We start from the raw sequence: 18002 nt of genomic DNA, 5'->3' as shown, positions 1-18002 counted from the left end.
AGAAGCCTGGTACATGAAAATTCATGCACTGGAGGAGGGTCCCTCAGCCCAACCTGTTTGCTCTCACAGTCCAGGAATCCTCAGGGGCAGGAGGTGACCTGACGATCAGGGGAAGACAATGCCCCCATCATACCGCTGCTGCTGCCACTGCCAGCAGCACAAGCCTTGGCCAGCCCTGGTGACCTGAGCCTTGGACAGCCCTGGGCAGCTGGGCAGCCGCCTTCTGAGGCTTGCCTGCACCTTGTGCTGGCCCTAGGCCGTTGGTCAGCCAACATCCGAGGCTTGCCTGTGCCTCAGATGTTGGTTGGGCAGCTGACATCTGAGGCTTGCCTGCACCTTAAACTGGCCCTGGGAGGCTGGGGGCTGTGGGGACTGGGGGACTCTAGAGGCAGGTGTTCAAAGAAGCCAGACTCACCTGGGATTGGGCCCAGCTGTGCTGTGTGCCTGCCACCTCTTGTGGCTGTGGGTGCCTCCATCTTGAGGGTGGAGCAGTCAGTTAGTATATTCCCTCTTTATTAGGTAGGATTAGCAGCCCTGGGCATGAATCTGTGCACCAGTAGTTTATCAGTAGCTCGCTGCTGCCCTCCAGTAGCTCTCTGCCCTCTGCCCCGCCCTCCTGTAGCTCCCTCTGCAACCCTCCCCACCACCACCACCACTTCCCCTCATAGCTTGTTGCCCTGCCCCTTCCTATAGCTCTCAACTGCCTGCTTATAGCTCGATGCCCCATCCTCTTGCTGATCCGTGATCTGGTTGTTACATGGTCGGTGGTTATGCTTTATGGCACATGTGTCAAACACAAGGCCCGCGGGCCAAATCCAGCCCGCCAGGCCTTGCAATGTGGCCCGCACCGCGCTGTCATCACTGCACTCCGCTGTCAGTTTATGACATTGTCAGTTTATGACTGTTCAGTAAACCATTCGGCCCGCGATTTAGGCTGGATTTTAGATTTTGGCCCCTTCTCTGATTGAGTTCTACACCCCTACTTTATGGCATAACAACCACTTGCATATTAGATCTTCATTATATAGGATATTTGTTTCAGGCATACAGCATGATGTTTAGACATTACCGTATTTTCCGGCGTATAAGACAACCCCCTAATTTTACAGTTAAAACATAGATTTAGGCCTATATTCGCTGTATAAGACTACCCCCCACTTCCGAGGCAACACCAGTTCTTTCTTTAATAGACCGCCTCTCTAACTCAGCCAATCCGAGCAGGCTTTTTATGCATGCAAATTATACATGTTCTGTACCCGGAGCTACATTGTGTTCTAGTAAAAAGCCTGCTCAGATTGGCCAGAGTCAGAGAGGCAGTCTATTAAAAAAAGAACTGGTGTTGCCTCGGAAATGGGGGGTAGTCTTGTACAGTGAATATAGGCCTAAACCTATGTTTTAACTTTAAAATTAGGGGGTCGTCTTATACGGCGGAAAATACGGTATCTTACCTAATAATAGACAAACATGTAAATTGACCATACCTCTGCTATGCCCACAGCCAATCAAAGTGGGTATGCAAATCAGAAGGCCAAAGATGGTGACTGCCCAGCTGCTCCAGGCATGGAGTAGCCTGGCATGCTGGACACCTGCTATGAGAGGGAAGGCGGGAGGCGAAGGGATCGACAGGAGCGGAGTGTTGCAGCAAAGACAAGACTGCAAACTCCGGAGTCTGCAGCGAAGACAAAGATGGCAAAGTCTAGTCGGAGCAAAAGCCTGGGTCTTGGGTGTTTATCTCACATTAATATTTCTCTCTGTCTTTCCTTTTCTCTTCTACCCTCTCTAAAAATCAATGGAAAAATATCCTCAGGTGAGAATTTAAAAAACAACACAGAGTAAGACAAGTGAAATCCCACTTAAACCAACAAGGGCACATGGTCCTAAAGTTGTGGGCTCAGCTGGAGGCTGCAGCTAGAGAGGGACATTAGCCCAGCTGGCGTGGCTCAGTGGTTGAGTGTCGACCTATGAATCAGGAGATTTGGTTTCAATTCCCGATCAGGGCACATGCTTGGGGTGCAGGCTTGATCCCCAGTGTGAGGCATGCAGGAGGCAGCTGTATTAATGATTCTCTCTCTCTCCCTCTTCCTTTCTCTCTGAAATCTATATCTACATCTACATCTACATCTACATCTACATCTACATCTATATCTATATCTATATCTATATCTATATATCTATATCTATCTATACGGAGGGACTTCAGACTTCTAGTGAAGAGGGTGAAGAAGGTAAACACAGAATCCGCCTCTTCCCGCAACCACATCAAAATCACAACTAAGCTTCAGAGCACTCATCATTCAGAACTGCCTGAAATCTGGCTACATTTAGGGAATTAGAGAGGAAGCCACATCAAGACTGATGCTGCTATGAGGACAGATTCCTCAAAAACCACTGGTGCAGAGGGTGGTCTTCGGCAAGGGCAGCCACTGGGATGGTGTCCCGCGTCCCGCTCAGCTGTGGCCAGTGGGGCTGCGGAGCTGCCCTGGAACTGAGGCCCTCTCCACAAAGGAGACATAGGAAAGAAAGATGAGCCCTAGCTGGTTTGGTTCAATGGATAGAGTGTTGGCCTGCGACTAAGAGATCCCGGGTTCGATTCCTCTTAAAGGCACATGCCTGGATAGCTAGTCAATGGTTCTCTCTCATCATTAATGTTTCTATCTCTCTCTCCTCTTCCTCTCTGATAGCAATAAAATATGTTTGGGAGGAAAAAAGAAAGAATGATGAAGAAACACAAGACCAATTGAAAAGCCCCAAATGAAGGGACATGAAGGCTCATAAGCTATCAAGAGTGCTGAATTTCTTTTTTTAATATATTTTATTGATTTTTTACAGAGAGGAAGAGAGAGAGATAGAGAGCCAGAAACGTCGATGAGAGAGAAACATCGACCAGCCGCCTCTTGCACACCCCCTACCGGGGATGTGCCCACAACCAATGTACATGCTGCTGACCGGAATCGAACCCGGGACCTTTCAGTCCGCAGACCGATGCTCTACCACTGAACCAAACTGATTTCGGCAACAGTGCTGAATTTCTGCACAATGAAAGTTTTATTGAATTTATTCAGGTGACACTGGTTAACAAAATTATACAGGTTTCAGGTGCACAATTTTACAACACATCATCCGTACGCTGCACTGTGTTCACTACCCAAGTCAAGTCGTCTGCCATCAGGAGGGAAAAGCTCTGACAAAACACTTTGCATTCAGAAAAGCAACCTTTATAACACAGCCGGAGGACTGAGGCACCATCTCCCCAGCCAAGCACCGGCAATGCCATCTTGCTGGGTGTGACTAGCACTGGCCAACTTTTCGACCTTCTCTACCTCCCCCGCATTCCAAGCTCACAGTCCACGCGGCAGATGCTCTCATCCCATCCGCTGCTCGTGGGAGTGCACACTGACACAGCCGCTACTCAAGAGCAATCTGGCAATTTGGGTAACATTTTACTTCTTTATTTGTTTGTTTTTGTTAATCCTCACATGAGAACATTTGTTCCATTGCCTTTCAGAGAGAGTGGGAGGTGGTTGGGGAGGGAGGGAGAAAGAGAGAGAGAGAGAGAGAGAGAGAGAGAGAGAGAGAGAGAGAGAGAGAGAGAGAGAGAGAAGCATCTATGTGAGAGAAACACATTGACTGGTTGCCTCCCCAACTCACCCCTACTAGGGGCAGGGAGCAAACCTCAACCCAGGCACTGCCCTTGATGGGAATTGAACCTGAGACCCTTCGGTGCTCAGGCCAATGCTCTAGCCACTTAGTAACACCAACTAGGGCAGGGGTCTTCAAACTACGGCCCGAGGGCCACATGCGGCCCGCAGAGGAGTCTGATCCTGCCCGCCAGGTTTTTTGGGCAGTGAGCGCAGCTGAGGTGTTACAGTAGGAATTAGTAGTTCATATAGTCCGGCCCTCCGGCTCTCTGAGGGACCGTGATCTGGCCTCCACTTTAAAAAGTTTGAGGACCCCTGAACTAGGGCATGCAATTTGTGTAACATTTAATTTTTTTTAGAAGAAATTGCTTTTTTAAGACATATTTTTATTGATTTCAGAGAAGAAGGGAGAGGGAAATAGAAACATAAATGATGAGAGAAAATCATTGATTGGCTGCCTCGTGCACATCCCCTATTGGGGATGGAACCCACAACTCAGGCATGTGCCCTTGACTGGAATAGAACCTGGGACTTTTCAGTGCACTGGCTGATGCTCTATTCACTGAGCTAAACCACTACACCTTGGGCAACATTTTAAATGGGCATTTCATCCAACCACTCCACTTCTAAGACTTTAGCCTGCGAAAAGTCGCATGTATATGTGCAAAACCCCACAAACACTGTAAAAGCAAAGCATAGAAACCATTAAACTCTCACCAACAAAAAAATGAATTCCTTTGGCATGTCCTGCAGCCGTCACAGGAATGGGCGTTGCGTGCTCTGATGTGGAGTGACCTCCAGATGCTTTGCTGAGCAAGGTTCAGATCTGTCCATCCTCTGCTCCCCATCGTGCTGATCGTAGCCAGCAGAGAGGCCAGGGAGCGGACGCCCTTGGGTTGTCACTTCCTGAGTCCAGCTCACGGAGGACCAGGGACGGGAGAGGACTGCACTGCTGTTCAGGTCCCCTTGTCGCCTTGGAGTTCACAGTGCTCGATATGTACCTGATGGGTAAAGTGAGCACTTGGCCACTTTGCAGCCACTTCCTTCTCTCCCGATGAAGTTCTCTTTGTGATGCCTCCAAACACAAAGATCTTGGAGCTCGGGACCTTGTCCTACACAGGGAGGGTGTGGGAGGCCAGGCAAGTGCAGAGCACACAGTCGATGGACCTAGTATGCCTCTGCATGTTTCAGGAATGGGCCTGGGGGAGTAGGGGGGCGGGGGGAGCCCCTGCCTCCTTCTTGAAAGCCCAAAAGCCCTGCCTTGCTCTCCTGGGCCCGGCCACTGGGCAGCGCTGGTGCCCTAAGTTTAGATGATGGGAGGCTCCCGCCGGTGACATAAGACCAGAGGGAAGGCCTCTCAGAAGCAGGCAGGTCAGAAGCCCACGACTGTGGAGGCAGGAGCAGAGGCCAGGGAGGCAGCTGGTGTTCACGCTCATGGCCCTGATGCTGTCACATGCCCTCCGCGGTCGTTTTGGTGGTTCCTGCCTATTTCACTTTGGACTCCCTAATACTACAAGGGCCCAGCTCCTGCCCAGGCAGTCCGAGCCCAGGTCTGCTGTGGGCAACCTGGAGTAGTCACAGAGGACGAGGAAAGGAGGAAGGAGAAAACACGCTGCTGGCAGACCTCTCTGGCATCTGGGGGAGTTTCAGGCTGTTTCCAGCCGAGTCCCCACAGCCCAGAGCGGTGTGGGCAGACTTGCTCACACCTCTCTGGTTGGAGCTCTGCTCCTGGCCCGCTGGCTCCAACACTCATCACCTCGCGTTGGTTAAACATCTGCCTCCTTCATCTGCCTGCGGGTGTGTGGAGGGCAACTTGTCCTTCCTCGATCTGGGCCTCGGCTCCCCCATCTTTAGACAAGAAATTAGGTAAGACTACCCCAACCCTGCGTCCACTGATCGTCCTATGGGTTGTTTCAGGCATTGGACCAATTAGTCATCATGCCAGTCTTCTTGGCAGGCTCCAGCTGGGTCTGGGCCAGAGGCAGGAGGGCACAGGGCTCAGGTTGTGGGCTGAGGCCATGGAGGGCTTCCTGGGTGCCAAGGAGGATCTCTGGTAAGGCAGCGGCACTGGCATGGAGCCAGGAGGAGAAGCGTCAAGGCGAGCACAGCCCACAGGAGCGGTTCTCGGGGACAGCTCTCCATCTACTGGCACCGTGGCCTGCCCCCCGCTTGGCTGTGGAGGGGCCGTCTGTGCACTGCAGGACCTCTGGTCCCTACCCACCAGATGCCAGGGGCGCCTTCCCCGCTGAGACAACAGAAAGATCTCCAGCCATTGCCAGATGTCCCCTGGGGCTGAGTTGGCCCAAATGAAAACCCTGGGTTAATCAGAGATGTTTTAAGAAATACCCCAAAGGGCGATTGGAAAGCTATTCATTAGAGACAGTGGTTAAACCTGTGGAATCTGGGAGTACCTCGGTTTCCTCATCTGTAAAATGGGCTGATGGTAATGGACCACCTATGGATTTGCGTTAGGAGATGATACTTGTCAGGACATACATGACAGAGCCTGGCACCTGTAAGGGCCATGTGTGACCCCTCATTATTTGTCTCCCAAGAAGAAAGGACCGAAGGCAAAATAGAGTAGGCGATTCCTTGAGCAGGGTGGCAAACACCTAACTGGAGGGCCGTATAAGGCCTGGGAAATCATTTGGTCTGACCCTGCCAGGGCATTAGAAGGGTGTTAATGAAATGTTTGACCAAATATACTGGGCTAATTTTTAAGTTGATAATTTTGTATGGCCAACAAATAATGTTATAAATATCCAAATGGGCTTGGCCCATGTGGCTCAGTGGTTGAGCATTGACCTATAAACCAGGGGGTCAAAGTTTGATTCCCGGTCAGGGCACATGACCAGATTCAATCCCCGATCATGCAGGAGGCAGCCGATCAAGGATTCTCTCTCATCATTGACGTTTCTATAATATCTTTCTCTCTCCCTTCCTCTCTAATACATATATATATATATATATATATATATATATATATATATATATATATATATATATAAAATATCAAAATGGCCCCTGGCAGAAAAAAGGTTCCTGGACCCAGTTTTAGGGGATCTTGGTTTTTCTCTACTTATTTCTCAGCCTAAAGTAAAATGTTAATAAACTCTCAACCAAGAACAATGGCAGGCCAGCTGTAGGGGGCTAAGAGGCTAGCACCCAATTCCAATGTGTGGTGGGGTTCCCACACCTCCAACAAGCGATGCATGGACAGCAGCTGGGCGTCCTACAACTCAACTCTGACACTCAACCTGGAAACAGCACCAAGTTAAGCACTCAGTACAAGTCTGCCCTATCCAGCCCAGATGTGACCTACGCTCTGACTGAGCGGCTAGAGAGCGGAGATTTATAGACCCCACCACCACCTGGGGTTCCATAAACTTGCTGAAGCGACTCACACAGCTCAGAAAACCCCTCCACTCACTAGATGACTGATTCACGGCAGAGGATATGAAGGGACAGGAATTAATAGCCAGAGAAGAGAAGCACAGGGTGAGTCCCACACAAAGGGGCTCCGTCCTGAGGAGGCCGGGCCCAGGTGGCTGCATGAGAAAGCGTTCTGGGTCCCCAGCCTGCACACCGAACCCTCCGGTGGGCGCTCACGGAGGCTTCATCGCACAGTCCTCACTGAAGCATTGCCGCCGGTGACTGATTCAGCCCCAGCCTCTCTGCTCCCCAGAAATCAGGTGAGACTGAAAGTTCCAACCCCAGTTCAAGGGCCAGCCAGCCCCCTTAGGTGCTTTCCAAACGTCACCTCATTAGCAGAGAAGCCCAGTTGTGGAATAATGAGACCATCTCCCCCTCAGGCTCTGAGGCCTTTTCAGGAACTGAGGGAGGAGGAGACATTAAGTATTAGAACCAAAGACGCTCCCACTGCTCTCAGCACTCTGGGCATTCCAAGGGTTCGGGGAGCTGCGGCCAGGAACCAAGAGGGAAGATCAAATGTACATGGAAATCCCCGCCTGGGGATTGGACCCGAAACCTGGGCACGTACCTCGATTGCAGGCTGGATCCCTGGCTTCGGTCGAGGCATGTGCAGGAGGCAACCAATCCATGTGCTCTCTACATCAATGGTTCTCCCTCTCTCCGTCTCTCCCCTTCCCTCCCACCCTCTCTGAAAATCAATGGGAAAAAATATTCTCCAAAAAAAATGGAATGGCCCTGCCAGTGTGGCTGAGTATTGTCCCGTTCCATTCCCAGTCAGGATACATACCAGGTTTGGGGTTCAAATCCCAGTCAGAGTGCATACGGGAGGTAAAAGATCTCTCTTTCTCTAATAAGAGAGAATGAAGTGGAGTAGAATGAAATTAAGATATCAGACATTATCACACACCATAGGGTAAGTTTGTCCCGTAGCACTTTTGGCTCAGCTACAGATCTGTAATATATTAGAGCACATGTGCACTGGGTCAGGTGAAAACCTTGAACACCATCGGCTTATACCCATTTGACAAATCAACCCCCGCACAAAAGCTTTCACATGTGATATTTGCCAACGGAGAGGCGAAACCCTGAACCTGGGAGAAACCACCACCCAGTGCCTCTCAGTTCACACGACCTCAGCCTGACCTTACAGACCCACTCTGTTCTTGCCTGTGGCCCCCACCCCCACCCCCCACTCCCTGGAACTGGAGGGTGGACTGGGCAGGGGCTGGGAGGAGGAGGAAGGAAGTCACAGCTCAACTCTCACCAACGGGAACTCTTGCCCCTCCACAGTTGGGCAGTTGGGCCCAGAGGGGACCTCCTTGCCCAGTTCTAAGATGCCACCCCAGGGTGCGTGCCTTTCCCCATGACTGGCTAATAGAACATCCATTTCCTGAGATAAAAACTCTACCCCCAGCTCCCCTCAGAGTGTAGTCTGGCCCAGACAAGGCCAACTTAGGGAAAGAGCAGCCAATGCCCCTGTGGCTGAAACAAACTTCGTGTACTACCAGCTTAAAGAGCTTCCATGCATTCACAAAGTGTGTGCCTACCCCTTCCACGTGCCAGGCCACACAGAGCAACTTCCAGACCTCACACATACCTGCTGCCTGGGAATGGAGAGATGGCCCAGAGGTGGCCCGTTCAGGGGGCCTGAGTCCCGCTGCAGGGGCCCGCAGGCTCTAGGCGACTCCCTGCCCACATGTACACACCCCCGGTATTCCGTTATTAGGCAGCACAGCATCGTAGACAGCCACGATGGCAGAGGACATGGAATGCAGGTCTGGACTGAATTCCAGCTCTGTCGCCTCTTGCTGTGTGATGGGAATTCACACTCCTCTCCACATCTCACTGGCCTTTCTGTGGGTAAGGTGTTGTCCTGAATCAGCGGTCAGTGACTAAAATCTTCCCCTGGGGCGTCCCCTCGGTGCCTGGTGCTTCCTGCAGAGGGAGGCCCATGCATGCTTGCCTCCTGCGTGAGCCCACTGAGAATGATTCTGACCGAAGGGGCAGGCCTCTCCCAGTGCAGTCCTCCTGGGAAACAGGTGGGAGGCAAAGCAGAAGTAAAAGGGGGGTATCCCATCCCCACCAGCTGCCATCCCAGGGCACCCAGCCTAAGGCCAGCTACATTTTCATATTATTTACATAAATTTGCATGAGCACAGTATTCATGTGTCTTGTAGCCAATTATTTTATTCAGGTATCTCTGCCTCCGGGAAAGGGCACCAGCAGAGATGTGGCCCCCTGGGCTTCGTGTCAAGAGGGCATCCAGGGCCCCTACTCAACCCCAACAGGAACTGGTCTCCCTTGGGCCTGCACCTCTCCCCCCCCCACACACATACCTGCTGCCTAAACCCCTTAGGCTTAGGAGCTGCTGCCATGCCTTTGACCTCTACCACCAGAGAAGGCAGGTCTTGGCAACTCCAATCGTCCCCCGCTCCTGAGTGTCCTAATTTAACCAGATTAGTCTCTTAGATGTGGAGGCCACTTTCAGAATGTCTAGCTCAGAGGTGTCCAACCTGGTCCCCCTTTAGACAAGTAAGCGCAGTCCTGCTCTAGCTGAGTCCCACCATGGGCTAGGCCCTCACCACACAGTAGTGTCAGCAGGGACCTCAGGCTCCGCAGAGCATATGAAACCTCTCATGTTACATCTGGGGAAACAGAGGCCCAGGGAGGAAAGGGTCTCAGCCTCGGTCACAGTGGCTGCAGCAGAGCCGGAACCAGACTCAGAGGAGCCTGTGCAGCCAGCAGGGGTGGCCAGCATGCCCAGGAGGCTCCAGGCCTCACAGAGCAACTTCCAGAGAAAGAATAGCCAGATAGGCCCGGAGCAGAAAGGGCAAAAGAGGGGTCCCACCCCCCTTCCCATTCTGGGAGGATGAGGGTTTCTGGAACTCCAAGGAAGACTGTGAGGCAGTCACCCAAAATCAGGCCCTCCAACCAAGATGGAGCCATGGGGCAGTTTGCACCCTGGGGTAGGAAATAAGCATCTGTGATCCATCTTCAGCATAGCCAACGTTTAATGGAGAAAATGAACAGCATGTTACCAGTCGGTTACTGAATTTTTTCCAGGGAAAACAGGATATAAGGAGAAGGGAAAAGAGTATAAGAATAAAGAACTGTATATATGAAAAGCAACACATTTTCCAGGAAGATCTGCCCTCCATAACTAGACAAAGGGAGATAGAAACAACTAGAGAAGGCCTCAGCCTATATATCTTTAAATAACCCAATAGGAGACAAAAAGACTGAGGCGACATACGGGAAACTGTTAACCACATAGTGCTCAGCCAATGAGGAACTGGGGGAGGGAGTTCTCACACTAGGGATAAGTTACCTGTGATCACCACTCCGGGTGTGCCTGCTCCACCAGACACCCAATCTTGGAAGCCCACAGTAAAGCCCTCACTTTCACCATACTTTGTATCTCAGAGTCCATTATTTGAATTTGGACAGGGGATGTGCCTGCAACCAAAGTACGTGCCCTTGACCTGAATTGAACATGGGACCCTTCAGTCCTCAGGCTGATAATGCTCTATCCACTGAGCCAAACCGGTTTTGGCTCTGGTCATGTGATTTAGGTCTCTTGATCTTTTCCTCCCTGAAGATAACATCTAGGCCTCAGTTGTATTTCAGCTCCAGGCCCAGAAAGGCAGCAAAACCAGACAAGTGATGCTGTAGCTGCCTCAAGCCCAGCTACATTGACTAATGACCCTCTGCCCTGGCACTCATTAAGCAGTGAGACTGAAAGAGCACACCTGGAAAGCTAATGAAGATTGATACACTCCCCTAAGATTTCCCCCTGCAAGAGGGAGATAAATATGCTCAGGACAAAGGACCCAGTGTGCACTCTCCCTCCTAGGAGCACACCCGTGCCCTTCCCCCACAGGCGCAAATGCCCCCAACCTTCAAGGTACCCCACAAGACTTACAACCAGGGGAGCAACGAGCAGCAGCAACTGGTCTCGGGCTGACTCCTTCAACCTGTCTCCAAGCCCCCTCTTCTCTGACTTCCCAGTCTCTCTCCACTAGCCCTCTCCTCATTTGGAGTGTTCCTTCAACAAATCCCACTTTGCTTTGCTTTCCTTTGCGTTGACCTTAAGATCTTTCCTGTGTCGATGAGAGGAAGTCCCAGCCACTAACCCCATTAGGAACAAGCTGGTGGGACCTCGGGTAGGCAGGGCAGGGCTGCACTGTGAGAAGCATTTGGGACAAAGGTCCCCCTGGTTCATCTGTCACACACAGCACTGCTCAGCCCTCGCACAGAGCTAGCTCCAGTCCTTCGCACCAAGCGGGCTGTCACTGAAGGGATGTTGGCCATTACTCACAGGAGCCCTCCATCTGGTGAGGCAGAGGAGGCAAAAAGAGGAGTCGGGAGGACCTGTGTCAAACCCTAGCTCTGCCACCTGCGTGATGCAAAGCAAGCACATTCTTTACCTGAAAAATGGGGCTGATCCCATTCCCCTGGCAGGTCCATGGGGCCGAAAGGGGGCAATGTAGACAGAGCACAGTGCTTGCCTCAGGATGAGACGTCAACAAATGTCACTTCCCTGCCCTCACCTCTGTTGGGGAGGGGAAATTATCCTCTACCTTCAAGGTTCTTCTGGCTGGACTAAAATCAAATTAACATAAGACGGATTAGCAGTAGAGAAACAAATTAAAGTTTATGTATGAAACCTGACAACCTCGGGGGAGGCCTGCCTGATGACCTTACAAACTCAGAGGCCTAAAGTAAGCACAAAGTTTAAATTCAAACTTTTTTTTTTAAACTAAAAGCAGTATAGGGTGGGTAGTCATGACCAAAGCTGGCATCTTCCTTGTAAAAGGTCAATCTTTACCACCGTAACTATTGTCTTTTGCATCTATGACAACATTCCTTTGGAATGTCAGGGTAACCCCCCTTTTTCCAGACCCCCACTGGGTAAATCCTCCCATGGTTTTACCATGTTAATTGTTGACTGTGAACTATCTTGTACCCACCTGTGTAAAAGAGATGTGTGTCTATGTCCCATGCAATTCCTCAGCCAGGGACCTGACCCCTCAGGGTGCAGGAAATTGGAAGAACACATGAATGACCTTAGGTAGGTGGGACATGCTTTATTACGAACAAAACAGCAACTACTGGCTGGTCAGTGGCACCTTATACACGCGCTCAAACGAAAGAGGCCTCCTGCAATTAGTTTCGTCAGTGCACCATAACATAAGCAGGTTATTTAAGGGTGCGCTTGCGCAGTATGTACAGTGCTACTGCGGAGTCACTGCCTGCATGCACGTGTATGGCGAGTGGGCCTTTAACCTCCGGCGTACTCCGGTCAGGGCCCCCACCATCGATCGTTTTATTTTTTATCCAATCCCAGAAGTTTCCCCACATGGTTTCTCCTGCCTCCCTAATCTATCACCAGCGGATTTCATGCAACCCATTTACATTTCCTCCTTTGATGGAAATTTATAAAACAAAGTGAAAAACTGCCATTCTCTGGACCATTATCCCAATACGTTGAGATTCTGCTTCCTGGCAATTGTGGACAGTTTGGCTCAAATAAACTCACAAAAATTCTTCACATTTTTTAATGTTTCTTACGCTAACAAGTTTAATAGCATGTATGCCTCCTGTGCACATGGGAATGACTGAAGCTATCATCTGAAATAGCACCTTCAGCTAAAGACAAAAGATGATGCTGGGGTGGAGGTAACAGGGAAGAGCTCAGTGACCCAAGGCGAGGCTGCCGCTGAGTTCCAGTGCAGGCCTGGCTCGGAGGCAGAGCCCCTTACCAGGGAGATTCCCTTACAAATGTGAGTGTCCTTTACAGAGCCTCTCCCAAGTCTAAAGATAACATCTCCCTAAAGAGTACATCTAGGCCTCAGTTGTATTTCAGCTCCAGATGACAGATGAACCAGGGGGACCCTTTTCCCAAATGTTTCTCAAACTTTGTGCTCACTTTTAGGCCTTTGATTTTCAGAGCCTCTCCCATGCCTGCTGTTTCTTATGTTAACCAGCCTCAAATAATCACTACCCCCAAAGGGGCATATTTTGGGGTGACAAGCTGCTCCCCTTCACCTCCCCTTGGGAGCCAAGACCCAGAAACAGAATTGAGCAAGCTAAAACATCCTCAGGCCTCGAGGGATGTGTGCGAACCAGTTTGTTTGTACATAGTCTGAGGCCACTGACCCCACCTGTGCTGGGCGATCCATGACCTCCTGACCTTGAGTAGCCTGAGTCCACAGTCCACGCTGTGCTGAGCGAGCACCGGCCGCTCAGCTGCAGACCCAGCACAGAAGAAGCGGCACATGGAGAGATGGCAGCTGAAGACCCTGGTGCACAGGAGCCTGCCCTAGGCTGTGGAGAGCCCCCCACCACGAAGGACTCTGGATCAGGTGAGATGGGCAGGGTGTGCAGGAGGGAAGCAGGGAGGGACACAGTGTAAGCACTCCAAGTTGGTACTGGTGATGTTGAAAACTTGGTTCTTTTTTTTTTCTTTAATGTTTTTGTTGATTTTAGAGAGAGGAAGGGAGAGAAGTAGGAGGAACATTGATCTGCTGCCTCCTGCACATCCCTTATTGGGGCTCAAACCCACAACCTAGGCATATGCCCCAACTAGGAATCCAACCAGAAAGCTTTGGGTGCATGGAACTATGCTCAAGCAACTGAGCCCAGGGCAGAAGTGCCCTTGGTCAGGGAAGAGAGGGTTTGGGGATTATGAGAGGGCTGTAAGCTGCCTGGCCGTTTAACTATTGTATTTTCCTATTCTGCTTGTCCCAGCTGTTTAGCCGGTCTCAGTGACCTCTAGCTGGATAGGTTTTCTTTTCTCCTAAATCGGGGTAGAAGTTCCAGGACACATCCTTCTCTCAACCCTCCTCTCCCCCTGATCCTCTTCTCAAACAAAATCCAGCTGAGGACGTGCCCTGACCTGGCCGTTACCATGAAAGGGGGATAGCCACGCAGGGGAGAGGGTTTGCTGCTGTAGCACACAGCCGTTTCCACGTCATCTGACTCAGACAATGTGCTGTTTCTAAAAGCAAGTTATGGTTGCTTATAATGAAAAGCTTAACAATAAGGCTAATAGTACACTAGGCACAAAAAGCATGGATTAAAGGAAAACAAAGTAGGATGTAAATACAGTTGACAAGGTTAATTCAGTCATGAATATGGGTCTGCGTATCATAGTAGCCATGGTAAAAAGGGAAATAGGATCAGTTATTGGAAAGGAGTAAGCATACCAGTCTTTTATCTGCTCCTTGAAGCTTTGCATAGCAGGCATTGAGTGTTGTGAAGGACAGAGTCATTTACTCCATATTTATAAAAATTCAGAAGCAGCCTGGCTGGGTAGCTCAGTTGGTTGGATATGCCAAGGTTTTGGGTTGGGTTCGATCCCCAGTCAGGTCACATACAAGAATCAAACCAATGAATGCATAAGTAAGTTGAAAGACAAATTGATGTGTTTTTTCTATCTGTAAAATCAATTTAAAAATTTTTAAATTCAGAAGCATATTAAACAAGTCCATTTGGCTCACAAGGTCCTTTAAGAAACGAAGGGTGTGAGCAATATTAAAGTGCGACCCAGTGAGGATGAGTGTGGCCTGGGATTGGCTTTCTGTCTTGGCCTAGGTGTGCAAGGAGTTGGTATTTCCTCGATTGCACTGTAAACCAGCATTTCTCAGACTTCCATGTGGACAGTCTCTGGCAGTTCCTGCTAAAATGTGGTTCTGATTCGGGAGGTCTAGGCTGGGCCTAAGGGTTTGGAATTTAAAATCCTCCCAGGCCATCATGTGCCCACCCCGGGAGCAAGGGGCTAAGGCCCAGACTTCTGGAGTCGGCGCCTTTGCCCTCTCCTCCAGCTGAAAGGCAATGCTAGGCTCCCACACTCACTGGAAGGCCCTGCTCCTGGGCTCACTCAATGTTCCCAGGAGCTGCTGGGCCAGCTTCCAACATTCCCATTGGCCAGCAATGGCCTAGTCACAAGCCAACACACTGGATCTCACACAAAGTTATTAAGTTCTGTGGATTAAATAAATAAATAAATAAATAAATAAAAATTACCGTATTTTTCGGACCATAAGACGCACCAGACCATAAGACACACCAGTTTTTAGAGAAGGGAAATGAAGAAAAAAAGATTCTGAAACAAATAGTGTCCTAAAATATTTTATGTGCATTAAAACCCAACATCACAGTCATAAACACATGTAATCAACCCTGTAAAGTAAACAGCAGCATTTAGAACCATTTTAGAGCCGGGCAAGCACACAGAGACCACACAGAGCTGGGCAAATAAAAAAACTTTTTTTTTAAAGTATATGTGTAGGCTATATTTGGACCATAAGATGCAGGGACTTTTTCCCCCCACTTCTGGGGGAAAAAAAGTGCGTCTTATGGTCCGAAAAATATGGGTAATTTAAAAAAGGGGGCGGGGGAGGTTCTGTAGAAAGTAACCCCAAAGGGTGATGGGATCACACAGGTTGTGGTAGGTAAATCATGCCTTAGGCTTATAACTTCCCTAGTGAAAGCTTAGCCTTGCCTTAAGCAAACTCTGGCCCATGGTCCACGCATCTAGTTAACACACTTTTGAAACGCTTCTTTTCAGACCCCTTAAGCAAAATCTCTCTCAAGAGAACACCTGTTCTTGTTAACTCTCCTGTAATCCAATCCCTGTTTCACTGCCTCCCATCTTCATGGACTCTTCCTTAGTTCCAAATGCAGAAGAGCAGCTGCAAGCTGTCATTCCAGGAAGCATTTCCTCAGTCTGTTCCTGTCTTGTTTTCAGGCATATCCCCTGTGTGGCTCAAATGATTTTTATAAAAATTCTGTGTAGGTGTGAACTTTCTTATACAGACATACCTACTATGTGCCAGGGAGCAAAACACCCCACCCCAGGCCTTTACCCACCCTGCCCTTTAGCAGCTGCCTTCAGAGCCTCCTCCACACCTGTGCTGGCCACAGCTGCAGCTCCTCGGTTGTACTGCAGACCAGCATTTCTCAGGCTGCCACGTGCACACAGTCTCTGGCAGTTCCTGTTCAAATGTTGCTTCTAAGATAACATACCTCCGAAATGTCACAGTAATCTTATTTTCCACACAACCTAACAGGAGACACGGCTCCCCAGTCTGATGAGCTCAGGGAACATTTCCTCTTGGGAGAGTTCATGTTTCAGCCGAGGACCAGACGGAGGGCAGCCTTATGCCAAGCTAGAGTACCAACCTCAGGTGCAGGGAGCTTGATGTAGGGGTGGGTACATCTCAGTGCCCTGTCTCAAAATAAGGTGCCATGTGAGAACAGAGCCTGTAGCTAAATCCCAGGCCCCAAGCACACCTGTGCCAGCTTGCCTCCCTCACAGGTCATGCCTGTTGCTCACATGCCTGAGCTCTGGGAGTTTCTGACGTGACTTAACCCACTGTCACAGTGGCAGACAACTCTCCATTTGCCCAAATCATCCTCAAGACCCCTTGAATTTGTGGATGAAAAAGGGGCAACACACTGAACCCGACAAGCTCAGAGGAGGCCTGCATGGTGGCCTTACAAACTCAGAGACCTGAAATAACCACACAGAATGGTCTGAACATAAAAATTCCTAGCTAAAGGAAGGGGGTGGGGGAGGTAGAAGAGGGTAAAGGGGGATAAATGGTGACAGAAAGGGACTTGACTTTGTGTAGTAACACAATACAGTATACAGATGATATATTAGAGAATTGTACACTTGAAGTCTATATAATTTTATTAACCAACTAGAGGCCCAGTGCAAGAATTCATGCATGGGTGGGGGCCAGCCAGCCCAGCTCCAATCAGTGGATCAGGGCCAGGTCTGTTGGGAGGAGGAGATGGTGGGAAGTTGGCCGGCTGGCCTGCTGATTGGGGTGGGGAGGCCAATTGGGGATGGGGTTGGCCGTGGGAAGGTGCTGTGGGTGGTGGGCCAGCTAGGTGGGCCTGAATGGGGTGGGGAGCCGATCAAGGGCCAGCAGACTAGGGGAGAGACCATGGGTGGTTGGCCGGCTGGCCCTGCCCCTGATTAGAGTAGGGGGGCCAATCAGGGGCAGAACTGGCTTGAGGGGGAGGCCGTGGGCTGATCAGGGTGGTGGGGGCCCATCTTGGGTGGGGCCAGCCATGGGGATGGATCACGGGAGGTTAGCCTGTTGGCCCCACCCCCGATTGGGCTGGTTTACTGGCTGCAGTGGGTATCATAGTGACCAGTCATTTCAGCATTCTGGTTGCTGGCTTTTATATATAGATATATAGATATATAGATATATATAGATATAGATATAGATATAGATATAGATATAGATATAGATATAGATATAGATATAGATATAGATATAGATATAGATATAGATATAGATATAGATATAGATATAGATATAGATATAGATATAGATGTCACCCCAATAAATTCAATAAAATTTTTAAAGTTAATAAAAATTTTTAACTAGAAGCAAGCCATGGCAGGGACACATCCTAGGCCTGTAGCTTCCATGACAAAGGTCAATCTTGACCTTAACTGAGCCCGCCTACTGACTTTTTGCATCTAAGATAACATACCTTTGAAATGTCAGAGTAATCTCCTTTTCCAAACTCCATAGGGCATAACCTCCCAACAAAACAGGAGACCACAGACTCCTCATTGTTATCTGTTTCCTGCATAGGATCTCTATGCTATGTACCCAGCAATGTAGGAGTATGTGCCTCTCTGTCTGACTCTTTATCCAACCCCAGCAATTTCCCCCTTTGCTTTCTCCCTCCCCCTAATCAACCAGTGATGGATTTCACATAATCCTCTGCATCTCCTCCTTTGACTCTAGTGTATAAAATAAGCTGTAAAACTGCCATTCTCCAGAGTGTTTTCTGTCTGTAACCACACAGTCAATGGGTCAGTGCTGCCTGTCACTACTTGAGCAAATTAAGCAGAGACAGGGTCAAATCATATATGAGCGTTTATTCCAATACTGTTGG

The 18002-nt window shown here is 49.7% G+C and overlaps 1 protein-coding gene across 1 annotated transcript in view; it reads left to right on the top strand.

Moving 5' to 3' along the window:
• Positions 1-13356: 13356 nt before the first annotated feature.
• The window catches only part of STEAP3 (STEAP3 metalloreductase), a gene marked incomplete at its 5' end in the record, with an annotated part of 47397 nt that continues 42751 nt past the window's right edge, over positions 13357-18002 (top strand). The window contains one exon of the mRNA XM_084892226.1: positions 13357-13435. Coding sequence (XP_084748352.1) covers positions 13357-13435 — 79 coding nt within the window. The remainder of the gene's footprint in view (positions 13436-18002) is intronic.

The sequence above is a fragment of the Pipistrellus hanaki genome (assembly GCF_964339955.1).
Source record: "Pipistrellus hanaki genome assembly, chromosome: 8".
NCBI lineage: Eukaryota > Metazoa > Chordata > Mammalia > Chiroptera > Vespertilionidae > Pipistrellus > Pipistrellus hanaki.
Note: the sequence above shows the minus strand (reverse complement) of the source record. Positions and strands in the feature narration are given on the sequence as shown.